The sequence below is a fragment of the Harpia harpyja genome, chromosome 3, assembly GCF_026419915.1.
Source record: "Harpia harpyja isolate bHarHar1 chromosome 3, bHarHar1 primary haplotype, whole genome shotgun sequence".
Taxonomy (NCBI): domain Eukaryota; kingdom Metazoa; phylum Chordata; class Aves; order Accipitriformes; family Accipitridae; genus Harpia; species Harpia harpyja.
In genome coordinates, this window is record NC_068942.1 from 38,883,236 (window position 1) to 38,910,432 (window position 27,197).

Here is a 27,197-nt window from a genome sequence, read left to right on the forward strand (position 1 = left end):
ATATAAACTGCACACTAAGGCCTTTTTCCTCACCACAGAAGTATTTTTTTTTTTTCTGACTGAAAAAAGTCATTTTACTGTACAACCATTCAAATGGATTACTATATAACTCTTCAACTTAGGAGTGGAAAGAGAGGAAAAAAGTCTGTGTCCAACTGAAAAAAACTCCCAGGAACTTCTCAAGGTAGACTGTAATTACTGGAGATAAAATTCTGCTACGAATAGAAGTAACTAGACAAGTAGCCCTGTGTTCTGCTGCATCTTAACTGCTATCCAGTCATTTTAGGTAGCATTTATAGCACTGGTGGGCTTGGGTCATTCTTTGATCAGAGGAAGTACTCTATACTTGGCTGAATAACATCACTTCTTGCAATGCTCACAAATTGCCTCAAAAGCTTGATTCAACTTGATTTGTCTGTTGTACCCTACTCCCCAAAGTACAGTGCAATAACAGAGGGAAAATGGCTCTTGAGTCATTGCAGTAAATGCATCTCTAAGACTAAACAGAAGACACCACACTGTCTTTTCATGGTTTTTGGCCCTGAGATCATAGTTCTAGCAGAAGGCAGTATGCCTGCATGTAGGGTGAGCTTTTCCTCTGTAGGCAGAAGAGTTTAAAAGGCTTTTAAGAAGTGTCAGAAATTCTTCCAGGGCTGAATGACATGTCTGCTGAAATGAATTGTGGGCTTTGTGAGGAATCTGTCTTTTATTTAGATATGCACTTCAGATCCCTGGAACTTGGTCCAGGAAGTAGTATCGGAAGCAGTTCTTAATAATATTGTTAATATAGGCTCTTCTCATGAGAAAAATCCGCAGGCATCTTTAGCCTGCTTTTGTATGGAAGCAATGGTTATTTCAATATGTGTGCATATCTTCTCACCCCAAAAAACTGGTCCCAGAGATTAAAAGTTTCATGAAAATAGGCAGCACAATAAGGAAGGCACCACAGAAGCGACTTGGCTGTGGGTGAAGATTCCTCATGAGTTTGCATTTTGTTAGACATGAAAGAATCCCCTCCCTCCCTCCATTTGGCAACAGACGCACCAAAATTGACTATTAGTGATGAATCCATCTGAAACTGGCTTTGTTAGTTCTGCTTCTCATGTAGCTATTGAGATTAATCAGGTGTGCAAGTTGGAGTCTTGCTAGACGTAAGCCTATTTCCAGGTTCCCAAGTAGTGGCAGTGGTCCAAGTGGTTAGTTCACCAAGCTCAGGAGATATTTAGTCCTCTCTTGTTAGGAGGCAGAAGTCTTCAGTGGGCTTTAATTGGGTTGCACTTTAGGACTGCTCAAAAGCTTTGGCTGGTTTAGGATGTGGCTGCTTGGCTGCAGAGTGATACTTCTGGCGAGAAGCATTTTAAAGTTGTGTTTTGAGCTAACTGGCTGCTGGCTGGTTCCCAAATACGAATGAGAGGTTTGGGGTGGGGTTTGGTTGTTTTTTGGGTTTTTTTTGTTTAAACTTGTGAAATTTTTTGACTGGATTTTATCTGTTAAGGTTCTGTTATTGTGCTCATCCCCATCTTAAGGGTCCATGGAGGCTGTGCTCTCTTGTATAGCAAGAAAATTTAACTAGGATATCTGAAATAATTACTGCTCCCAGTGATCTGCCCTGTGCCTCTGAATGGCTGAATACAAGGTAAAATATTGCAGAATGTCACAGTTTACAGCCTGGCAACTTCCATTTATTTTAGCATGCTGGATTATAAACTGGTGCTTTAGGAGCTGTGCACAGCTGTCCTGAGGTAATATCTTGCCAAATAAGATCCTCCAGATTGCTGGGTCTGGTCAGATTGAACTGAAAGGAGGCTGCAGGCATGATGCTCTTTTCCATCTGCAGACTCGAATCTCTTGGTCTTCAGGCTGTGTTACAAGGCCTGTGTGCCTCAGCCTTAAGCCTGGCCAGGGTAGAAGCTAGCTGAGGGGTTTTGCTGAGGGTGAGGAAAGGAAGGAAAGGTGTCCTGTGTGCTCCCAAACCTCCTCAGCGTCTTGGTGCACAAGAGAGACATTTTGTAATGTAAGTTGAACCAGTTCTGATGGTCTTTCCTAATTAGTTACATCAGAAAGGCCAAGGATCTTTACTTCTTTTACTGATTTTTTTTTAATTTATTTTTTTTCCTGCCTTTTTTTTTTTTTCCACCCTTTTGTCTTGCTTTCAGTTCACCCATCTGCATCTGGTCTTGCCCAGGCAGCTGCTGCTCTATTTGTATGTTCCCTGGGGGAGCTCTGGTGCTCCTTTAAGATCTCCTGTTGCTTTGGGAATTCACCTTTTAGACATGGTGCTTCATTAGCCTCTCTCATTTATTTAGTACTGTGAGAAAAGATCTCCCTTCCCAAAAAGCAGAAGAACAAGTTTCCAGCAGCATGTGCTTGAGAGAAGAGTGTCTCTATGTAAATAGAGCAGGTTTAAAAGCCTCCCGCTATTGGCAAAGGAGCGGCTGGGGAGTTTTTGAAGGAATATTGTTCGATCGAGTTGGCACTAGGAGGCCCTTTGGAGGCGAGGGCCGAAGAACTGCCCGCTGCTCTTTCTCACCTAGGGAAGGCTTGCTCGGCGGTGAGCGGCCATGCTGCTCCGTGCACCGTTGCCTCTCCTCCCTTGCCTTGGTCTCAGCACAGTTGCTCCTTTTTGTTGCTGCTTGTTAGAGAAAAAGAGCCATTTGGGATTTTTCGACCATCGGGTTCTGTGTTTCCTCATTTGCCGCCCCTCTCCCCCCGCCAGGCATTGTGGGAGAGTCGACCCCTCTGCAGGCGATGGTGGGAACGGCCCCAGCCTCACTTATCACCAGTGACAAATCAATGGCAGCCTTCAGAAAGCTGGCCCCCAGGATCCCTGCTCGGCCCAGCTCTGGATCAGTGGGAGGCTTCCCTGGCAGATAAAGGAATCCTTGCAGCTCTGACTTGTTGCCTTAAATCTAACTGAGGAAACCTTTTCATTCTCTTCAGCAGCAGCCCCCTCCCCTCTCGATTTGTCTTGGGGAAGGTGGCGGCTGGTGGAAGGGGGGGCACTTGTGGAGGCGGGGGGAGAGACGGGAGTGGGGGAGCATTGGGGTTTGTAACGGTTTTTCTGTTTCTCTTTCACAATAGTCTGGCTAGTGCATGCAGAGTTGGACTCACAAAGCCTTCCCGAAGTGCCCGGAGTCCCGCAGGGCTCCTCACAGTGCAAGTTTGCTGTGTGTATTCCTACCAACAATACAGCTGGGCCCAGCAACAGGCTCCAGCTTTGGGCAAATATTTTACAGCTTTTCCTTAATCGCTTTTGAGGAGAGGAGGGTGAGATGGGTTTGAGAGGTGGGAGGGGCAAAGAAAGTTTGTGTATGCAAGGGAGATGAAAATAGAGATGGGTGGACGGATTTTTCTCTGGCTTCTGCTGTCCAGGCTTCTAAAGGGAGCCTTTGTCAGCATTCAGCATCCACACTAAAGCTAGAGAGGGTTTGGGGGGCATCAGCGTTGGATCTGAGGGTGGAGGGAGATTTAGGCAGACAACACATAATGGTTTGGGCTCAGCCAGTCTCCTTTTTTAATTTTTCTTTTAGTAGGAGACATTAGCTGACAAGCCCCTTCTGGGTGGTTTCTTCCAAAGCATTGGTGTAGGCTGAAAGCACAGCCTTTTCTTGTGCTAAGTATGTCTAGCTTATTTCTGCTTAACTGTTCTGTATGTTTTTATACTTGACTTCATGTTCCCTCTACTACCTGTGAATTATCTCTCAATTTCTAGTTTATTTGATCTGGGTTCCAGCTCCAGATGTGGAAGAAATCAGAGAAGTGATGTCTCTTTAAAGCAAACTATTGCAACTTGACTGTCTGATAGGTTTTGGCCTTGGGAGTTCCTTGAGCCCATTACTGTAGTCCTGGGATAGTCAGGTAAGCTTGTATCTATGTGGTGGTTCTGTCACCCATTTCTAAAGCTGCAGTGGAGATACCTAACAGCATGAAACTGCTTGATTGTGTCAAGAAGAGATCATATGATCCCACTTCTCTGTAGTATTATGGGGAAAAAGTAACCAGGCCACCTCCTTTAAACATTGCTTTCCATCCCTGCATGGCTAAGCTATGTTGCATGCATTATTTGCTGTGTATTAAAGATTCAAATGTCTTCTTAGACCTGATGCTCTTGTAGTAGGAATGATGCCAGAAGCATAATCCTTGTTCCAGATGTATCATGTCGGAAATTAAATTTGGGCAGGAGATGCTTACCTGTGTCAGTTTTCTCCCAGAGCAGGGAGTACTCTTGCTCTAAGGTCATAGTTCCACAGATACTTTACGCTGAGCGTAACTAGGGGCTGTACATAAGGAGACTGGACTTCCTGAACTCTCTGGCCAAGGCCTGGCTCATCTTCCACTTCCAGTCAGTTAAATCCCAGCAAAATTTCCAAATCGAATCCAGTCTCCAAACAATCAGCAGAATTTAGTAAGTAAAGGCATAGTCTGTGTCAGTGTGTGGGAGAATATGCAGGATGAAGGAAGGCAAGACTGCTGTGCTATGGTAAAGCTCACAGTAAAATTCTTAGCATGGATATAGCCAATGCTTTTAAATAAGGGACATCCTTGCCTCTCATTCGGAGATAAGGGTAGAATAAGAGTTCTTTGTTGGAAGAAATTACTAATATGCCAAATACAGACCTGACTCAAAAGAATGTAAATAACTGTCTTCATGGAGATTTTCAAGCATCTTTATCCTCACTGCCATCTGGTGACTGCCCCTTTCTTCTATATTACTCATGATATAATATTTGTAGAAGGATTCTATCCTTAGACCATCACAACTACAAGTGAGGCAAGGTTTGTAGGGAGAGAGAACAACTTCAATTTGACCAAGTAATGTGGCTGGAAAAACAGACAAGCTTTTAGGAGCAGTTTCTCCTGGGAGCTAAAACAGAAGCCTAAGTCTTTAAGTGCAAGTTGGGAACAGTTGCTTTGAGTTCAGCTTGACTGTGTTAGTGAATTAGAAATTCAAGAGAAGGTTCCTGATATCTCTGGAGCAAAAGGGGGATAATGTGTGGGAAAGGAGTGGTGCCATAGGGGCCAAGCCTACCCCAATCCCTACCTGATTTTCTTTTCAGTTGATTAAAGCTTGACCAATTTCTAACTTTCCAGGTTGAAACTTGAGGGAGAGAAGAGTTCCTGCTTAAAACTGTCTGTGAAACTTCAGTTAGAAATGATTCAGTGAGCTTGGCGAATAAGGATAGAGAGAAAATGCCTCCCCCCACCCCATGTTTAAAATCTTGCCATAGTACAGAAAAGCTTGAGAATGTTTGTTGAGCCTCCAATGCTCCAGAAATACAAAAAAGCAGAAGGGCCTTGAAGATTCTTTGGTTTCTCTGAAATTCACTGCATGCTGGAGCTGTAAATATTTGAAAATTGGTACTTGTATGTGCTGAGTAGGAGTTAAAAAGCCTGTCAGCAAAAGCCTCTTTGACTTTCTATGATGGACATTGACTATCCAGTGGCAGGCTTGAGTTGAACAGGAGCTCTGCTCCAATTTTTCCCCCAAGCAAAGGGCTTCAGAGGAGCTGTAGTCTAGATAATGCCTTCTGAGAGGCTGCCCTCTGGACTAAGTGCTCCTTTGCTGGCCTACAGGCGGTGAGGAGGAGGAGGAGAAGGCAGCTACAGTAGGCTATTTCTGTGTGATATGATGCAGTATTGAAGGTTGTGTTGCAATGCAAGAAATAACATGGAGCTGAGTCTGTCATCCCAGAAGGCTATAAAGCAGGTGCTCAAAACCAGTGCAGCTGTGTGATGCCAAATACTGAATAATACAACCTGTCTGCCTGTTCACATTCTTCCAGATAATTTTGAAGGGTTAACTTTTTGCTAGCTCTTTTCCATCTGGATCACTTAGCTGCTCTTTTGCTTGCACCTGGCTTAAACTTGGGTATGTGTACTCAGTGGGAATAGAGAGAAAGGTGACTGTGTTTGCACCTGATTCCGATCAGGTTTGAATTTCTGGGCATTTTTCAGGGGGAAAACAAAAAAGGAAGAGAAAAGTTAAGAAGGAAAGAGTAGCAGAACAGAATTGGATTATGGAAGTAGGGAAGCTTGTTCAGAGACAGAAAAGGGATGAGGGAATGTGGGCAAGTAGAAGCAGGGTTCTGGGTAGCAGGTGTGAGGTGGGACAGTCTGCCTTGTGCTCTCTTTTCCTACATCTACTCTGTCCCTCTGGCTCCCAATCCTCACTTCTCTGTAGTGGCTCACCCACAAAGCAACTTGTGTTTTTTCAGGTTCTTTTCTGTTGCCTGTCCTTTCTCTTAGAAAAAAGGGACTTGCAAGTTTGAGAGGGCTGAGGCTGACCTGTTTGGCACAGTGTTTTACTTTTATACCACCTGTGTTTCTCCCCTTTCCTTCTGTTGTGTTTTACGAGCATCCAATACTTCTGCAAACCATTCTTTGGCTCTTCAGGTTGGACACCTAGGAACAGAGGTTTCTGGCTTGGAACTGTGGCAGGTCTGAGATCTATAAAATGGAGCTGATGAAACCATTCACAGCAGTAGGATGTGAAGACAAATGAATCTGTGTTTATGGACTGCTTGACTGTTATGGTGATGAATACCATATAATAATTTTACATTCAGTTCAGGTCTTTGTGCTGCAAGTGATGTGAGGATTGCGTGGTGTCATAAAGTGCAAAAGGGGCCTGTTAAAAGCTGTGCAGGTGAATTTAATTCTGGGATTTCATTAAAGCTTTTTTAAACTTGCTTATAATAGATTTTAAATGTCCTGTGTAATCAATAGCAGCTGGATTTATTTTCTTCTGAAGCCTGCTGCATAAGATATTGTCTTTGCCAGACTGCTGCTCAGTTCTGCGTACCGGGAAGCAACCCTTTTAAATTCACACCTGTAAAAGTAAATTTACTAAAATCTTCCAGGTTCTGTAACACTATACCTGGTCCCTCGTTTCCCTTCAATGGAGAGATCGCTGGTGTTGGGGAGTCATGGTGTGCTTCTTAGCATGCTGTTTACTGCTGCCTCTGTGGTTAACCTGTTCCTCATGGACCATTCAATGGTGTCTAATTTTTTACGCTGATATGTTTCCCGCTCTGTTGAGGAATATATGTTTGTATGTATGTATATATGTGTGTGTATATATATGTATATACTACAATATTATTTTTTCCTTGGAGCTGTCCCAGAGCATTTCCCTCCTGTTTCTGTTCCTGCAGGAAGAGGAGATCCAAGTCTCTCATAACACTGTGCTTGCAGCCTCTTTCAGCCTCTTTTGACCCATTCCCTGGTGAATGAGAAAGTCGAGTAAAGGCCACAGATCTGCACATGAAAAACACAGGGAACATGAGTTGAGATCCATGTTAATTTCCCCCCGGAAACTGCCTCTCTGTAATTAAGGTTCCAACATCCTCCAGAAGAAAAGGGCCCTGTCCCCTCTACAGCCCCCCTGGCAAATTTGATGCTCCTTGCAGCAGGGAAACCAGGCGTGTAGCGGAGCAGGTCAGCTGGGGCCTGAGAACGCTCCCCTTCTGTGTCTTCATTGCACGAGGGGGGTGGGGGCTGTTCCTCTCCCCAGCCCCTTTCTTGCCCCTTCCCCCAAATCTACCAAGTAAATAAAATTTTATTTTATTATATTGCTGCCGATCTGCTGTTGTTTTTCATACAAAAAAGGTGGAAGGGGCAAGAAGGAACGAAAGACTCTGGCGACAGGAAGAGATGAATTGCTGAAGAATGACACTGGCAGGGACTATTGTTCATTTTAACGTTGGAGCAGGAGCAGAGAGAAACATTCACACGCCATTCTTGGGCATCCTGCTGGGCAGGCTAGGAAAGGGGCATTCCAGCTGGTCATGAGATTTGGCTGGACAGATTGAATTGGGCTGAATAGAGAGCTCGCCGGTTTTTATTATTATTTTTTTTTTTCTTATAAAGAAACCCACTGATTAATTGCAATGGAACCCGATTAAAGGGAGAGTCTGAAACCCACATAGGCTTTACAGACATAAAGCTGTCAGCTTACCAGTGTGCGATAACTGGGCCTTAACCCTTTATAAGGCTTATGGGGGAGGGGGATGCTCACCAGAGTCCTCATTGCTCAGTCTGTGTTTACATGTTTGTGTGAGAGAGGACTTCTGTCATTTGGAGAAGGAGTTGTGTGCGCAGCAGGAAACCTGTAAACAGACTGTATCTCATGAAAGACAAATGCCTGAAGAATGAAAATAAGTTTTAGGGATATTTTATTCAGGGAGAGGTTGTATGGTGATTTGCTCAAACATTGCTGGCTATTTTTTAATAATTTTGCAGAACTTAGCAGCCCTTGTCTATATCTGTCTCTCCTTTTGTGCAATCCTGGATATTACAATAGGAAAAATCTGTAGAGAGACCCATAAAGTTCCACAGACTTCTTGGGGATTGTTGCAAATGAACTTGGTAGAAACATGATTGTCCCTGTGGTGGATATAACATAAAAAACTAGGTAAGTATTTAAAAGAATGCTGTAATCTATGTGAGAACAAAGCTGTAGTTCAGCTGAATTTGGGGACTGATGTGGAGATTGAAAGCAGACGGACAACTTGGACATACATTATTTCAGCAGTGATGGGATGGAATTTCAAGATGCTTAGCGACCCCTTTCTATGACTGAAAACTCTCATTTTTATTATATATTGCTTTCATTTCAAATGTGTGGGAAAAATGTCCATGTTGTGATGCTTCTGGTTTTCTGTAACCTATTTTTTTACTCAGCTGATTTAGTGTCTGGACATGGTTGAATGCCCTCTGCTCATTCTCTTGCTTCTTTAATACCATGTTTGTAGCTTGCTGCTTCTGTCGAGAAGCACAGATGATTTATTCAAATAGACTCTTCAAGCTTTGAAAGGGGTCTCTGTGTGGCAGTGCGAGGAGATGGGGGACTGGGGGGGGCAAATGCTCTTTCCCCCCAGCAATGTTCAGCTTCAAGTGTGACACAGTAAAGGATGGCACATAAGATCTCTAATGAGCATGCTCTCCAGTTGTTTTATCCTTTTCTGCAGCGCCCTGCACACATGTGTGCCCGCTGGATCAGAAATGTTTCTGTAGAGAGGTGGAAAGAATGGAGATAGAGTTGGAGCAAACAAAGGTCCTTTGTAGGCCCTGGGAAGATGACAGAGGGGTTGCTTTTTGCTGTCTAAAGCTCCTGGTTCCTTCCAATTCATGGAATCATAGAATCATTTAGGTTGGAAAAGACCTTTAAGATCATCAAGTCCAACCGTTAACCTAGCACTGCCAAGTCCACCACTAAACCACCATATCCCTAAGTACCACATCTACACTTCTTTTGAATACCTGATGGTGACTCAACCACTTCCCTGGGCAGCCTGTTCCAATGCTTGACAAACCTTTCGGTAAAGAAATTTTTCCCAATACCCAATATAAACCTCCACTGGCACAACTTGAGGCCATTTCCTCTTGTCCTATCGTTTGTTATTTGGGAGACTGACACCCACCTTGCTACAACCTCCTTTCGGGTAGTTGTAGAGAGCGATAAGGTCTCCCCTCAGCCTCCTTTTCTCCAGACTAAACAACCCTCAGTTCTCCCCCAGTTCCCCCCAAGCCCCTCACAAGGCTTGTTCTCTAGGCCCTTCACCAGCTTCATTGCCCTTCTTTGGACATGCTCCAGCACCTCAGCATCTTTTTGTAGTGAGGGGCTCAAAACTGAACACGGTATTCAAGGTGTGGCCTCACCAGTGCCAAGTACAGAGGGACGATCACTTGCCTAGTCCTGCTGGCGACACTATTTCTGATACCAGCCAGGATGCCATTGGCTACCTTGGCAACCTGGGCACACTGCTGGCTCATATTCAGCTGGCTGTTGACCAACACCCCCAGGTCTTTTTCTGCTGGGCAGCTTTCCAGCCACCTTTCCCCAAGCCTGTAGTGTTGCATGGGGTTGTTGTGTCCGAAGTGCAGGACCTGGCACTTGGCCTTGTTGAACCTCATACAACTGGCCCTGGCCCATTGATCCAGCCTGTCCAGATCCCTCTGTAGAGCCTTCCTACCCTCAAGCAGATCAACCCTCCTGCCCAGCTTGGTGTTGTCTGCAAACTTGATGAGGGTGCACTCGATACCCTCATCCAGATCATTGATAAAGATATTAAACAGAAGTGGCCCCAATACTGAGCCCTGTGGAACACCACTTGTGACTGGCCACCAACTGATTTTAACATCATCCACTACCACTCTTTGGGCTCGGTCATCTAGCCAGTTTTTTACCCAGCAAAGAGTATACCTGTCCAAGCCATGATCAGCCAGTTTCTCCAGGAGAATGGTGTGGGAAATGGTGTCAAAGGCTTTGCTAAAATCTAGGCAGACAACATCCACAGCCTTTCCCTCATCTACTAAGTGGGTCACCTTGTTATAGGAACTTTCTGAGATGGAATTGCTGATCTTCTTTTTTTCTTGTCCTGCATCTCTGGTCACTTCCATCAGAAGCTACCAATGCAGGTTGTGCCCTCACTGGTGGCTTCACAGGAAGCAACTGTCAAATGGGAGAGTCTTCATGCTCAGCGTCTTCCTACTGGGAAAAGGAGAGGAAAAAAAATTGTCAAAATGGGAGTATCTTTAAACTCTCTCTGCATAGACTTCTGTATTAGATTGAATGTTTGAGTATTCAAGGGAAGAGGGGCATTGTGCTAAGTCCCTACAATTCATCAGTGAAATGGAGAACAGCATGAACAGACAGGATCTTGCACTGTTTTCACTGCATCCTCTTCAGGCAAAGAGAGCCTGCTTCAAGAGCTGCTCTTGCACGCAGCTGTGTACCGCTCTGAGAATGTGAGATCTTTTGAGATCCCAGCCAGGGAGACTGGAAGTATCCATCTGCTCTTAGCTGACCAAGGATGAGAGTCAAGTTTCATGGTAACTCAAGCGTTGACATAGCCAAGGAGTCAGGAGTAACAGTTTCCTCAGATTCTTATTCTGTATTTTGAATGTGGAGAGAGGAAGGTAGATGGGAACTACTGTAGTTGCAAAAAAACTCCCCCAAAACCTATGAGCAAGTGGGACCTAAAAAGCCTGCTGTTCACGCAACTAAGTCAGGGGTTAGATAGGGGAGTCACTTCTGCACAAAAATCTTCTTATTTGTTGCTCACTTCCCATGTCTTGTTTCTTGTTTCTCTTTCTTCTGTTTGTGGCTTCCCTTCCTTCCTCCCTGCCACCTACTAGCCCTGCTGTCCTTTCCTGCAGCTCTGTTAACATTTAACAAATTTCCCTCCAGTTCCTATGTTTCTTTTGGCTGTAGCTCAAGGCAAACTCCCCAGATCCAAAACTAATTTAGGGCTCTGAGCAACAGTAGCATTTAAATGTTGGCTTTGTGCCATCAGGCGGGCAGCCTCTTCACTGAGAAGAAATCTAATTCCAGTGTTTATTAGATCAACAGTGGCCTCAGGGCTGGACTTCCTTTAATCTTGGCCTTTTAATAATTGTAAGGCTAATACAGGAACTTGGGAACCCCCAGGAGGGTCTCAGGAGCCTGGCTCTGACCGTTTTTTTGGGAAGCAGGACTTGGATCTCACTTAATTTGGGTCAGGGAGCATAGGGGAACAGACTGGCGAAGTGGAGCAGGAGGTGTTATTTTGACTTCCCAAGCAGTGTGTGTAAATCCTTCCATGTTTGTGCAATATTGACTTTGATTTCCTGCAAGTTTGTTTTAACGAGCTCTCTGGCGTAAGGACCTAGGTAGGGCAGGGCAAATTGTGCCCTGGTTAAGAAGTGGATGGGATTGGGTAGGATCTGGGTTGATTTTTCAGTTTGGCCACAAGCTCTTTGGGAAGTCACTTAGGGCTCAGGTTGCAAGCTTGAAGAGTGCCTGTGGTGGGAGGTACGAGTACTTTGTAATACCGAGAGTCAGGTCTAAATCTCTTTGGCCAGATGTGTAATGATAGTTAAATGTCTAATTTTCCACTGATTTTAAATGACTTAGGCACCCAAATACTCCAAGATCTGTGTTGTTGGGCTTCCATTTTCTGCTTCTGAATTGAAGGTAATACTTCCTAGCTTTTAAGAAGTGTTTAAATTGTTTGTTAGTAGAAAAAGGCACTCTGATACTGTAGTAGTGGAGGCCACACACATACCTACGAAGATGTGGTTCCATAATTAGGCCATTTTGCTTTTTGTGCATCTTCCTCTCCCTGCCTCAGTGCTGTTGCTGTTACTTCATTGAAGGTGAAGGCCAATGTGAACAGTGTGAAATTGGCTGTAAGGGATCCTCTGGTGCTTTTCGCTATTGTGGTTAATTTTTCTGGGGTGTGAGTATGAATGAACTATGGAGTTTGCAGGTTTGTAGAGGCAGTACCTGAGACTTCCAGTTGAAGCAGAGGAAGAGTTTTGTGACCATTTTAAGTGTTGCAAAGGAGTCTGAAGTCCAGGTGCTGTGGGAGGTGCAGGTTGGTGCTTCGTGAGCTGCCTAGAAAGCAAACGAATGTGGGTGGGCTGAATAGGGGCTGATGTACAGCATAGCTGCCCTGCAGTAACCCCAACACTGACGTTCTTGTTTTTCCTGTTGGCAATTCTATTGGAAAGAACTTATCCCATCTGAGCCCGTAAAACATATTTGCATTAAGCTTGTGTTTTTGAGTGCACGTGTGTGTGTATATATATGTGTGTGTATATATATATTAAAAAAATGTTACTGGAAAAGGTTTCTTTATTACTTTTAAGTTAATCCAGTTCTCTGGTAGGCAGCACAGTTGCTGTGATGTCTCTGTGGTTGTGTGGTATCTCTCTCTTTGCCAGGCCCAGCCCTGTTCTTCCAGCTCAGTCTGGCCAGTTAATAATTGCCCCTTTGCTCATCCTCTGAGGGCAACATAATATTATGTGTGGGGTTATTTTTTAGAAAACGACGTACAGAACAACTCTCTTTGTCCCAAGATAGCTCCGTTTATCTTGTGGTTTGTGCTTTTGAAGTCCTCCTGCCTGTGGGATTGCAAAAACGAGCTTCTGCCTCCTTATTGCCACAAAACCACACTGTGTATCCTATCCCTTCCCTGGAGAACTCCTCTGCTAAGCAGAGCTGTTGTGGTTGGCTTTCCAGTCTCTCGTGTGGCAGAGAGCTGGAAGGCTACAAAGCTCAGATGCTGCACCGCTAACATGATGGCCTCTTTATAGAAGACCAAAATAAACTCCTTAAAATGACCCTGTAAGAGAACAGTCTCTGTCTTGTCCAGGAAACTGGCCTTTTCTGTATCGTGCCATAATGATGGGAAGAATCTGACTGCAGCCCACAAAAGCCAAAATGGGCTTTTTTGGAGGCAGAACTTGTCTCCTTGCACTATGTGCCTGGACAACTGCAGTCCAGCTAGAACATTAGGTTCCGTGAAAAGGAGGACTTTACAACACTTGGATTTTTATCTCCTGAAAAGAAGCGTATGACTATCCATGTTGATGTGTGCTGGGACTGGTCAAGAGAGAGGAACTTTGGCTTCTGTCTTGAATAGGTTAAATGAACAAAAGAATGTTCTGGGTTCTAGTTTTGGAGAAAAGTTGGGCATATGTTCTGAAGGGCAGAATGTCCTTACAGCTAGTCCAGTGCCTGGAGCATCTGAAAGATGAAAGAGGCGGGCTGATAATTTCCTGTGGGACAAACTTACTTAGCATATTTCAGCGAGCCAATGCAGGGTGAAACCCTGAAGGCCAGGTCAAAAATGGCTTCTGAATGTGTTGTGAGCAAGGTTATGGGTGCTTTGTAAATCCAGAGAACGCTGGACAAGCACTGATGCACTAACTGACAAAGATCATAAGTGGTGAGGGAGAGGAAGCTAAAAGCTCAAGAAGCTTCTGAATCTAAAGAGAGGAGCGAATTCCTTAGAGAATCTGTGGTGAGGAGGTGGCTGGACAGGATCCTTTGTGTTCTGAATTTTCCTAAGTACATTTACCAGGCTTTAATCCCTGCAGCCTAGATTGAAAAAATACCACTTTTAGTTTTTCTTGGTTCCCTAAAGCCTCTGAGCGCTACTTTTCAAGCAAAGATGGCAGTACTGCTTCCTCCTCTTAGCTGTCTTCTTTTGACCACTCCATTTTCCTTTCCCCACACCCTGAGACAGCTTAGCTTCTTGTGAAGCTGCAGTTAAACAGGTACAGTTTACAGACAGTAGATTAAAATAAATTGGCATTAATTTCAGTTTTTCTTAATGCTGTGACCTGTAACTGGTTCTTCAGTAGCATCTGCCAGAGTTGGGAGGCCATTACTGTTCAAGAGTATATGCAGACAGGAAGACATGTAGCTGTACTATATGAAACTGAAAACTGAGTGGGTTTTTCTTTGCTTGTTTTTTAGCTCGAGTCAGGTTGAGTTAGTCCATGCACAGTGAGATGACAGCTATGTCTTTCTCAGCTGTTAAGCAAGGGATTCAGTGAAATCCCAAAGACACTTGCAGTTTGGAAGAGGACATGACAGGAATGGGAGCAGAAACAGAATGGATGTTGGAAAAGTACTTTAAGTTTGTTTGCCTTAAAAGTTAATACTTGGGTTACTTAAACTAAGGGAAGTGAAGTAGAAGAGGGAGGAATGCATGGATGCAAATTAAACCTTTGTTTTCTCATATTACTGTTATGAGTGACAGATGCCAAGCTGTTTTTCATTAGGTATTGTAGGCTGCTTGCATTCATCTCCATTCAGTGAAGGGGGAGGATTGCAAAGCTTCAGAATTTCTGAAATAGCTCTCAAGTTCTGATTCTTCCAGGTCGTTTCCCAGAAGTGACAGAGTGTATCATTGCTGTGACTGTAGTAAACCTTGGGTGCTCCTGTAGCTGAGGTAATGTAAGGCTCACTGTAGGATAATTGCTTCAAATATTTGCTCTGCTGCTTTTGCTGACTTTTGCAGGTGGATTGCAGCTCTGTGCTTTTGTGATATACTGCCACCAAACCTCAAGTTAGCTAGTTTAAAGCTAACTTGAGTAGATCTATGGTACACTTGAGGGAGAGCAACGATTGAAGCAAACCTTTCACAAAACACTCTCTGTAGTAGCAAGAGCAGGGGTCTGTTCCTAGGGACTTGGTGAGAGCCTGCTTTGCCCAAGTTTTTCCTTTTGAAGGCTGTAAGTGGCAGCATTTGATTAAAGTGGTGCTTTGCCTTTAGGGGAGTAGGTGCACTTTGGTTGTCCAAAATTTTAAAAACATGGATTTGGATCTCCTAGCTGCCCCAAATTTATACATCAACTGCTATCACAGAAATATCCTCTAAGACATGTATGAATCAAAGCTGCTTAGGTTTTTCCTTTTGGACCATTCCTTGTATTCTCCAACAAATGCCAGTAGTGCTCTTACGTCTTTGTGCCTCTTTCCCTTTGTTTCCTCATTTTTTTTGCAGAAAAGAAGGATGAGAGAAATCCATCTGTCTATGAAGGAGTGGAAAAGTTAAAGGAAAGCTTATGGAACTTAAAATACCAATGTTTAATGTCCTGTAACTGGGAAAACAAACTCCAGTGTTTCACTAGTCCTGATCCATGTCTGTAGCTTTCCTCCATTAACTTTGATATAGTAGAAGGATTTCTGACTGCTCAATGAGCTTCGTTCTCAAGAGCTGTCACGCTAGTGAAACTCTTTGGTGACTAGAGTAGGTGAAATACATCAGAACGACCTTTTTTCCTATGGTTTATCTCTTTAAAACAGCAGGTTGCTTCTCTAGCTGGCACTTAACAATTGCCTGGTATCATGAAGGTCTCCTGGTAACATTTCTGCTGTTGTGCCATTATTTTCTAAATTTTAGTGTCTACTGTACTGTATGATTCATGATAAATGAGCAGTAAATTGTTCACAACCCTTTTGGGACAGGAAAGGATAGAGGTTGTTAGTGTGTGGTTTTTAAAAAAAAAAATACAGTGAAAGAAATGGAAAGTTATGTGTCTCATGTTGCTGAGGTGACTAATTCTTGCAAAGCATGATGTAGGCTTAAGGTAGTATTTTAAAGTGTTTGTCTAGTATGTGTGTATTCTAAAATGGTTTGAGTCACGTAGTTCTGCCTGCCAGGCCGTGGTGCTTCAGCTAAACATTCCTGTACTGTTCTAGAGCGGATGATGATATTTCTGAATGATGTTATGCAGCAGCAACCTTCTATTATTCTGTCCATTTCTGAGTGGTACTTTATTCCATATTTAATGTGCTTGAGTGGAATGGTCCTGCATGACAAGTAATTTAGTGCTGCGGGTGAGTAATTTATATCTGTCCCTTGGATTCTTCTGTCCCTTGTAGTTCTCTATTGACATGCAGTTGCACAGGAGCTTGCAGCTACGTAAGGAAATGCCACTCCAGGCTAAAAATCAGCAAATGGCATCCTTCTTAATGGCATCCTTCAGGTATCACTCTGCACTTCATAATACAATATGGATGAAATGCTCTCTGCTTAAGAGAGAAAATCTACAGATAATGAAAAGCCAAGGCTGAAGGGATGCTTTTAACAGTAACAGGATGAAAATTTCACAAGGTGGGAAGCATACTGCTCTTGCTCCTTGGCATCCAAGTTTATATGTAGGAAAAATGAATTAGTCCACAGAGAAAATGGAAATACATGGGTTAAAAGTGTTTAGGAGGCTGAATCTCTTCCAGTAAGGGCCTTGGAGGTGAGAAGCAGAATACTGAGGTTAGAAGCAGAATGTAAGAGATAGTATGCTGCAGCTCATGACTTTCTGTGGTCTTTGTTTTACCAAGAATCTGTGAAGGTGAAAACAGATGCTCCCACTATCTAATGTTTTTGGTCACACTTACAGAGAGAATGGGAGAACCATCATCTTGAATTGTGGTCTTTTGAAAGGCTCAAAGCCCTTTCTAAAAGATGTCTATTTCTATTGACATTGGACATGACACCTGAAGCAGGCTGGTACGGTGCTTGGTTTCTTGGATGGCAGCAGTGATTGGCAGGCATGCGGAGCTACAGAACAAAACCTGCATTTTTGACTTCTCTGCCAGCTGCAGATGTTTGAGGGAACTTTGTAGTTTGGGAAAGTGGGACATTTGCCATTAATGGCAAGTAAATGTGCAGAAAGCATCACAGTATGGTCACATTTCAGGCAAAAGATCTGGAAACTAGAGTTGAGATGTTTTACCAGGTTCATACAGAGTAGTTCTGGTGTTACCACAAAAGAGCTGCACAGGAATCTGAAGAGAGGGTCAAGAGGGGAAAGTCACTCAGATACGACTTTCTCCTGTCTGGCCTTGCCTGATAGAATTCCTCAGTTGCTTGGAAATAGTTGTCATCTACCTGATACTTCTTGCCTGCCTTTGGAGAGGGACTTTGGGCTGAGATTTTGATGTGTTTAACATGCTTTGGTGGTTGAAAGGTTCCTGTTTCTATACTGGGATTTCACGGGTTGTCCACTGTGAGCTATTTCTGTAGGCAACTGAGGGGTTACTCAGGAAACAGGGGATAATAAAAGTTCTATTTAGGAAAAAAAATGCACAGAATTCGTAGTCATTGCCTTTTGTCTTATTTCAAGAACTAAATAGTCAGTGGCGGTGGGGGGGAATGCCATGTTGGTTCAGGCTTCAAACAGAATCTGTTTGAAGTCTTGAGGGAGCAGTGTGCTATAACACACCTTTGATAAACATTTTGTTGCTGTGGTTAGAATATGTTGTTTAGTTTCCCTGTATCAGCCTCAGTGTGGAACTCAATCTTATACCTCAGTTCTGCACAGGGAGAAAGTTTCTTCCTCCATGATGTGACATTTATGCATATTTAGCCTAAAGTAGTTTTTTGGATGCCATATTGTGTCATAACACAAACCAATGGCTAGCTTGTCTTTTATTATTGCTCCTTGATTTCTCCAGGCATTGCTGCATCCCAGATTTTTCTTTTCATCTGAGTATCTGTTTCAAATTATTTTCCACCAGATGCACTATCTTTAAAAAAAAAAAATTTTTTTAAAGATTGAATCTTAATTTCCTGCCCATAATTCTAATCTTCTGAGGTCCCTTCTATATTATTTCTTTTTCCTCTGTGGTGTTTGTAGAAGAATATTTCCCATTTTGGTGTCATTTGCAGGCTCTTTTAACATGATACTTATTCTCTCTTCCAGATCATTAATGAAGTTATTTAATGGGACTGGATCTAATGCTGATCCCTATGATACCTACTAGCCATCTCTACCCCCTGCAGCTTGACTTGCTGCCATTTGTCATTATCTTTTGTTTATGGTCCTTCAGCTGATTTTTTCATCTGTGTGTGCTGGTAGCACAGCCAATTTGAATTAGTTTTTGACTGGGATTTCATGGCAATAATACTGTCTCTTCAGCTGCATATTCTGTTCAAAGACTCTGGATATTTAGAAACACACATTAAACCTTAATACACTGTGCTGACGTAATAGTAGTATCCCCACTTCTAGATGGGAAGAATTAATTTTGTCAAACACTGTAGAAGATGTGAATAGCGTTAGAACAATTATCTAGAGACCTTGGTTATAGTCGTGTTGTTTATTGCAAGGTCTTCATTTATGACTTGAAGCATTTGGGAGAAGGAACTGTAACAATTGCTTCTTGATTCTTGAATCTTTTTATATTCAAATCAAATCCTTCTTCAGTATTTCTTTTTCAATAGTTGTTTCTATAAATGCTTTCCTATTCCCTGGGTGCAGTGTGAGGTTTTCAGTGGGGTTGGTAGTCTTTACTTCTGTGGGATCAGAATTGGGCCTCAGAGACTCACACAGGTTTTTAAAGATCTCTTGACCCATGCAGTGTTTCTGAAAATATGGCTTCTGTTCCAGTCTCACTCTACCTCGTGCATATACCCATTGCACCAAACACTAACTCTGTCTGCACTTTTGTTGCACCCCTTATTTTCTTTAGGTCCTAATTAGCAGACACCCTGTGGAATTTCTCTTCGTTATGCTTCCGATTCCTTGTGGTCATACAGAGTGTAACATTTTTCAGGTCTAACCTGCGTAGTTGTGCAGTTTAGTATGAGAACTGAAGGGTGGTTGTGCTTGATAGTGTGCCTCTCCCGAGAACTTTGTTCAGCCGTGTGTTTAATTGAGAACCAGCTGGTTCAGGACTGAGGTATCCCTGCTTTTGCAAATTGAAAGGGGAACCTCTAAGCCTGGGAAACTTTCATCCTCACTTGGAGACTGCCAAAGTAGGCACAGTACTCAATTATCAGAAAGCTGTAACATCTTTGACCTTTCTTCTCTGGTTGGTGTGGTTTTGTGGTTGGTTTTTGGTGGTGGTGGTTTCTGTTGTTTTTTGGTTTGGTTTTTTTTTGTTGTTTTTTTTTAAACTTTTGGGTTGCTTTTCCTAGTGAGATTAATTTTACTCTAGGCAGGCATCAGATACTTGGAGACCATGCGGGTACCCCGTCAGAACAGCTTCAGATGCTTCCATAATGGGAGTAAAAAAAAAAAGAGAAAACTGTGTTGGCTTTTATCAGTGCGTGGTGCCCCTTCTGACATCAGACTGTTGTGCTGTAATGTTGCCTTTGCTGTGTCTGCCAGCAGAGCTCTGGGCTTAAACAATGGTCAGCAAATCCCTCTTCTAAAGCTGGATTAACTGTACTTTCCTTCAGTGGAAACTGCTATTTGGGTAAGAGGGAGGAATCCAAAATTTTCATTTTCCCTCAAGATAGGCAAGCAAAGAAAGCTGAGGTGCTTTGCTGTAGAAACATTCAGTGAAGTGCTGGATGAAGAAGGAAAAAATATATCAACTGAACTATGTTCAAGGCCATCTGAAATGTCCAACATCTGCCCTCATCAAGGTGTATATGTGTTGGGAATGTAAAAGTGAGCCTGGCCTGGAAGTGAAGAAAGAGAGAAAATGGTATCTGACACAGGCCTTCTAACAACAGGTGTGCAAGGTGTTAAAGAGGCTATTAAAGGCTATGCTACAGAATTTAATAATTTTAACCCCGACTAAACAATCAGATGCTCATGGGTTCTTAAAATACAGAAATAAGAAATGAAGTATCTGTTGAAGCCAGGGCAAAATATTCTGATGCTTAGTGCAAATTTTTTCAAAAATGCTTCTGGTGATACCCTTCTACACTTCCTCTGGGGAAAAAAAATTACAGCCTTATGCCCATCACTATTAGGACTTTCTTTCTCTCATTTTCCCTGTAATTCCATTATTCATATTCCAGTTCTTCTACGCAGTCCTGGATTTTTTCCTCTTTGCCACTAACTCAAATATTTGTACTGTATTTTCACGCCTGTTCGATATCCACTTACTTCTGTCCTCTGCCAGGGATTTTTATGTGGTAGAATTAAAACTATAAAAGCTGGTACTGTCGTGTTTTTGGTTGTGTTTCTTGTAGTAATGAGGTTGCAGAAAGATCTCTGCCTTCCATTGAAGGTCTCCTGTAGGCCATGAAATGCAGAGTTAGGTGCCTGTCCATGGAGGGGAAGGAACCCAGATTCATGTGTTACTCAGTCCTGGACCAAAGGAGTGATTGTTCTTTCCAGAGGCTTCTGATTCTGAACTGAACAGTCTGCAACGGTAAAACATGCCAAATATTTTCATAGTTCTTGGTTTTCTAAACCTGTTGGTGCTATTTTCCTTGCAGTATAGAAGACCTAAATGGATACTTAGCTCTGCTATCCCATGTTAAAGGTACATGCAGTATTGCAGGATGATGCAAATAAACTGATGGCTGTGAATATTATACTGCTACTTTAAAAAAATAACAGTAAAGATTTCTGTGTTAGGATGAAGGGGAAAAGATGCAACTAACAGGGTGGTGTGGAGTGAAAGTCTCTTCTGTAGTAAGTTGTTGGTACCTGGAAAGAAAGAAAATGTGGAAAGACAGCATGGTGTTGACCATAGATGGCAGGATCTTTGGCAGTTGCATGCAGTATTATTGGTCAACATCCATTTGAGGAAACTTCATCCATACTATGGGACTGTGAGAAAATCCTGCTATTGCTAGAATACTGCCAGGGCCTGACAGAGCTGATGGACCCTGAAGAGCAGGAACATGTTCATCTCAACATAAGAAAGAATTTTTTTACAGTGAGAACAATCATTCAGCAGAACTACCTCCCCAGGGATGTGGTAGAGTACCCATTGCTGGAGGTTTTCAAGATGCAACTGGACAGGGTGCTAGATAATCTCATCTAGGGTCCCTTTCCCACAAAAGGTTGGACTAGGTGATTTTCTGAGGTCCCTTGCAGCCTGGGCTGTTAAATGATTCCATGTTGAAGCAACAGCCTGTAGAAGGTTGAATTGCTACAAAATAGTGGTAAGAGCCACCATCTGTCATTATTTTTACTGAAAATAGAATTAGCATCTCTCCTTTTGGAAAAAAGCATGCCACCAGGACTTAAAAGAAACAGTGTTTTCACTCTCCCCTAGATATCTGCTGTCCCTAACAAAACAAAGGCTACAGAGTTCAGTTTGGTAATTATTCTGTCTACTTAAGCTTCCTTTGTAATGTCAATGTTTCTGTGACTGTGGCAAATACAGGGCTGTTATGTAATAGCTCTGAGGGTTGCAAGTGACCTCATCAGCAAAATGAAGCTTTGTATATTAGGTTTTTCTTTATGGGCTGTATTATTTGGCCTGATGAAGAGTTGCTGGGGGCGGGGTGGGGAGAGAAGTAGAGTCACAACTTATTGTTTAAGCAACCCTGCCCACCCCCCCAAAAAAAGATGTGCAGAAATAACAGGATGATTATTGACTTTTGCTTTTCAGCCAGGAATGACATAACTGTTTTGCATACTTTAGACATCAAATTACAAAGATCCTAACTATCTTTTTTAAGTGGGTGGGTGGGGGGAACCCACCCTCCCTCAAGAGGCATTTCATTTGTCAGATAAACATGAAGACAGGGAGGGTATTTGGAAGGAATCTGAAGAAACTGAGCATACCATGCTAAATTTAAGGTGATGGCAGATAAGTAATGAGGCCCGTGTTTAGACAGACTTCCTGTTTTTAAAATCTGGAGGCTGTTTGTATGATACTTTACTATGAAAACTGTTTGGTTACTAAATCCTGCTGCTGTCACATCTGGAGGGAACCAAACTACAGACAGTGAAGATGATTTTTTTGGTTGCTTGTACCCATGGGCAAGTGAGAGAGTAGGAAACTTGTGTGGTGGTCACATGAGGTATCGAGAGGCTAGGAAAGTTGAGTGATGTCAGCTCAGCACCTGGCAATGCCTCTGTTTAGCTCTTGTGTATTGTTTTGTAGATACTGCATTGTTAAAATGTCAGGTTTTTGCCTCCTGCATAAGTGAAATTACTTTTGAATATAGAGGATTTGTAAAATGTCCAAGCCTGCTGTGTGATGAAAAGTTTTAGGAAAACATTTGTCATGGCTAAGCCCAGAGGTACCTCTCATTGTTCCTGCTCCAGAAGAATGTGCAGAAGTGTAAGTAGATATGTCTGCTTTGATTGTTGGTCCAGTTGCCTGAACAGCAAGTGCTGACTTCCATCCTGTTCCTGGACCCCTGACTAACTGAGATTGAAACCTGACAGCGGAGGTTTTTGTGCGTGCTTGGTTAGTCTTCTCTCTCACACTCCCTATGTTTAATGAGAGCTTGACGTTAAAGAGTAAGTCTTCCATTGAGGCTTCTCACACCAAATGCACTACTTCCGCTTGTCTTTGAGGGAGTTGGAGAAAACATACTTCTCATCTTTATCCTTCCTGGCTGTCTACTGTTACAGATACAGTTACAGGGTAATGTCACTGGAGCTCTGAGCCCTGGGAAATAATCATGGGACACCAAGAGTGAAACACTATCCACATTGAAGTAATTGAGAAAATTCCTGCTGTCTGCAGGGGGTCCCAGGTTTCATTCAACCTGTTCTTTTACTGGATAAAGACTAGTCATCCAGGATTGGTTCTTCTGATACTGTTTATAGGTTGGAATTAGTGTGGTCTCCAAACAATAATGTGCTTTATTTGTCCAAGTGTAAGACTGGGGTAAATCATGGTTTATAAAATGCATCATTATAATGACTAGAAGGTTTGTTACCCTAAAGGTCACAGATCACAAAGCATTAGACTCACAAAGGTCATAATGTGGACTAGTTAAGCAAAGTATGCTTACATAATGGTACTACAGATACACGCTAGTGCATATGAGAGAGTGTTGGTATCTGAGTCGTAACATATCCTTCAGCTTCCAACAGTTTCTATAACATGGTAAAAACACAAACCAGAGATGATTGAACATAGGAACTTCAATGAGGTGGGAAGAACAGATTTAATACATGTGTGTGTATATATGTATGTAACCTGATACTGCTAGCAACTTTTGAAGATAACTGTGTGTTTGACAATACAGCAGATTAAATTGCAGTTTGCAGATTGGGACAGCTGCACTAATTCTCTGCTGTTGCAGAGCTGTACCTCCATGCTGCTATTCAGGAGCTAAAATAACTCACTTTAACTTTTTTCCCCAACGCTCTCATTTGTGCTTATCTAGAAATAAATTATTAAATACATTCCCCTAGTTTAAGAATTGGTTGCCTTGATGTTTGATCCTTTCCTGTTGGTGAAGCTACCCTAAGACATTGTGGAGCCTGGGCAAGATAGAGCCAGTCACTAGTACTTTCATATTTGTCTTTTCTAGGGTTAATGAGGATGATGATCATCTTGGTGTACTCCAACAGGAAGGGGTGTTGGAGCTTAAAGTAGCTGGGATAAGTGCTTTGGGGTACTGTTGAGGATAATGGTAGAAAAATTGCTTTGGAAAAGGTGATTTGAACAGCAGCTACCCTGGATACAACATACGGCTAGTTCTGCCTTTCTAAACAGTGGTACGCAACAGCAGAAGGTGATTTGTCCTGAATTTCCTGTGCTGCCAGTTTGAAGGAACCTGTTTGATTTTTGGGGAGGTTTGTGGTTCTTCTGAATTTCCTTATGTTTATTTCTAATAGTTGGATGTGTTGCATAGATGATGCATTGCTTTACCTTAGGGATGTCTGTGCTGCTTTTTTTGCCTTCCAACTCTACATCACCCCCTTGCTGTTTTTTTGAGTCAGCCTTTGCCCTGGCCATACCTTACTTACCTTACCTCAAAGGTAAGTCCTTTGAGGATCTGACCACTCTGCCCTCTTCCATTTGCCTTTCCTTCTTTCTGTTCCTTATCCACCTTATGTTTTTCTGGCTTCTGTCCTTTGTTACACCAGATATTGGCCGCTTTCTCTAGCATATACAGTAATACCTTGAGATGTATGTTTTCTACTAAACGTTTTAATGATAATTTGTAGCAGAGATGGGGAAAGATTAAAAGGTTGTTACACCCATGGCAGTCTGTGAAGGGAGATCCTGCAACGGATTTGGTTGGCCCAATTGGGCAGCTTGTGGATGTGCTTCGAAAATAATTTGTAGCAAAGCCTTGCAACCTGCAGTGTAGCAGTTGGGAGCAGGCAGCAGAAGCTGGCAGAAACCTCTGCCAGTTTTGTTGCAGAAAAAACTTATCATGGATTTGTTCCTCAAGGAAAAAGTGCATCCCCTCTAAACTTAAATCAGCTTAACTTGCACAAGTGGATGTCTTTGCTGGGGGGAATTCTGCTGTTGAGAGAGTTGCAGAATAGTTACACAAAATTTTGCAGAGACTGCTTTTCTCACTTAGAATGGAAAACAAAATTATGAGGCTTTTTTTTTTTTTTTTTTTGGCTTGGGTTGCTACGGCTCATGGTTCATCAGAGATGAACACTAGATGTAACAAATGAGATCAAAAAGTCTGCAGTAGTTCAGGATGTATATAACTACGACTTGGGCAGGTATCCCTCTGTACTTCTTTCCCTATGGTCTATTGTTTAATCTGAGAGCTTTAGGTTTGTTTGAATTGCAGAAAGAGGAGCCATGCAAAAAGAATCCAGTCACAGACTAGTCTGAGGGGGTTGTTGATTGATAGAATAAGCATTTGTTTAATAGTGATATTGATTATATAGATTGTCTAGATGACGTCAGACAGAAGTTCAGGCATGACCTTTTCCTTTTTGAGAGGTGGGCTATAGCCTATTCTCTCTCAAGGCAGAGATTTATTAAGAGAATGTGTGGGATAATATCATAAATAGTTGCATTTGCACAGGGGTGAGAGTCAAGAGTTGTGCAGAGTATTGTTCTGTAGCTGGGAGAGGAGAGAAAAGGGTTGGGACCTCCTTAAGCTAACTTTAAGGCTGGAAAACAATGTTCTTAGCAGATTATATATTGACATTGGGCTGTATTTTCTTTTGGTCAGTTTGTAGAGTTGAAAATCCTCTTCTCTGTTAAATGTCAGTTATGAACAGGATAATGTCACAGTTTAATCTCTACAGATAAATAAGAAAGGATGGTGTGTTTTTTTTTTTTTTCTTTCACTGGAGTCTGAAATGTCTAAAGCAGTGATATGTAAAAGGTTTGCATCTCTAAAGTTCAGGGTCTGGAGAAGACCCCAGATAACTCTGAAGTCTTTGCTATACCTTCTGTTGTGGTGTCAGAACTAAGTGGAGCAGCAGCAGCACTGTGCTCTAGGAGAAGAATGAGTCTGTAAAATAAAAAGGGTGTTCTGATACCTCGGATTCCTTGAATTTGATTGTGACTAGCGCTGAGTTATTTTTCAGCTGATTCCTGAGTCTCTTTTTGGCAGGTTGCTATTTGCTGTTGCCTTCAAATAGCCCCATTCCAGGAGACTGTGCATAGTACTTGATCTCCTATTTCAACAGTGTGAGGGGGGTGAATGTTTTCCTTTGCAGTAGAGTATGTGTTCATACATATAGTGTGTACATGGAGAAAAATTGTCATGTCACTTTGTATTTAATGTATTTACCCTAAAATAGATGGACCTCTTCAAAATACTGTTTTTCTTTGTTCCTTTACAGGTGTTACAAGTAGCACCGAATGCTCCTGTGGACGTAATCATTTTACATGTGCTGTCAGTGCTTTTGGTGAATGCACATGCATCCCTGCTCAGTGGCAATGTGATGGAGACAATGACTGTGGGGACCACAGTGATGAAGATGGCTGCAGTAAGAATACCATTCTTGACTTGTGTTTGTGAAAACTGAATGTCTTAACTTTTTCTCTTCCGGTGCTTCTCTGTTTTACAGGCACATCCTAGTTTTTGTATGACAAATGTTTAAGATGGTAGATTACATACTTTTGACTGACTTCAGTACTCGGAGGCTAACAGAGCCAGTACCTACTGACATAAAGCACAATGAAAGCCCAACTGTGCCTTTTGCAGCTGGTTTTAGATTGCTATTGGACATGAGTGTTTTAGAGGGAAAGGAGGGACAGAGAGAAGTACCTCTTTTTTTTCCCACCCTTGCAAAGGCACTATCTGTGAACTAAATTATATGGGTTTGCTATAAATATTAACGGAAAATAAATAAGCAGTGTGAAAAAGTGTATTGATAGTGTCTGCCCTCTTAAGTAACATTCTAGTTTCTGTCCTGGCTGCCCTATAACGGGAGGGAAAGGTAAGCACTCTAATCAACGTTAGTGGGTCTTGGGGTCTGCTGAGAGAAGTTACCTTGCAGCTACTGTGTATCTGCATGGTGTCAGCATCTGTGTAGCTGAGCCCAGCTAAGTGAGAACTGATAGGAAGTGTCACTCTTAGTGGGTTTAGCATGATATAGATGAATAGAGAAAACCTTTTTCCCTGGAGCCTCAAGTAAGTTGCTTTCTTACCTGATCTATTTAGATTCCACAGAGTGTGGTGGAATTGAACGGAGGGAAAAAAGGCCAAATTTTGTGGAACTGCTTTCCTGAAAGTTTCCCTAGAGCTGAAGATTTAAGGCTCCTGTCAATGAACATGATTGAGGAATTTATCTTCCTCTGTTGGATGTTTCTCTAGCTTTCCCTGGTTTCCACTGTTGACTGCTGTAAGGAAAGGACATTTCCTCATCTTTGAAATATTGTTTTGGAGAATCTCTTCTTCCTTAAGTGTGGGAGATCTCAACCCAGCTTTGTGAAAATTTGTTTCCTTCTCACCTCTTCTTGTTTCTTTTAATTTTGCAAATAGTGAGCAACGTGGAAGACCTTGGGTGAAAAATAGGGTTTTGAAAAATAGATTGCCTGCAAACTGAGGTGATCAGTGTTTGATTTAAAGATGATTAGTGAAAGGGTTATTGGGCAAGGAAGTGACCTTAAGTGGAGAAATCAAAGAAAGTGGAAGGAAAACCTGCATTTTTACATTCAGTGAAGAAAAGTGCAAATTTGAGAACTTGCCATGCCCAAGAAAGAGGAGATGAGGATCTGGGAACTGAAGAAATAGTATTAAAATCTCAAAAGAGCAGGCGAGAGGAGGCTGTACTCAGCTGCACAGGCTGAAAAAAAGAGAAGCTGAACAGGAATAAGGGGATTGGGGACG

General features: G+C 42.5%; 1 protein-coding gene across 3 annotated transcripts in view; it reads left to right on the plus strand.

Moving 5' to 3' along the window:
* The window catches only part of LRP4 (LDL receptor related protein 4), an 84,450-nt gene that overhangs the window by 15,718 nt on the left and 41,535 nt on the right, over positions 1 to 27,197 (plus strand). For all 3 annotated transcript variants that reach the window (XM_052782024.1, XM_052782025.1, XM_052782026.1), the window contains exon 2: positions 25,705 to 25,851. In XM_052782024.1, the coding sequence (XP_052637984.1) occupies positions 25,705 to 25,851 (147 nt within the window). The remainder of the gene's footprint in view (positions 1 to 25,704; positions 25,852 to 27,197) is intronic.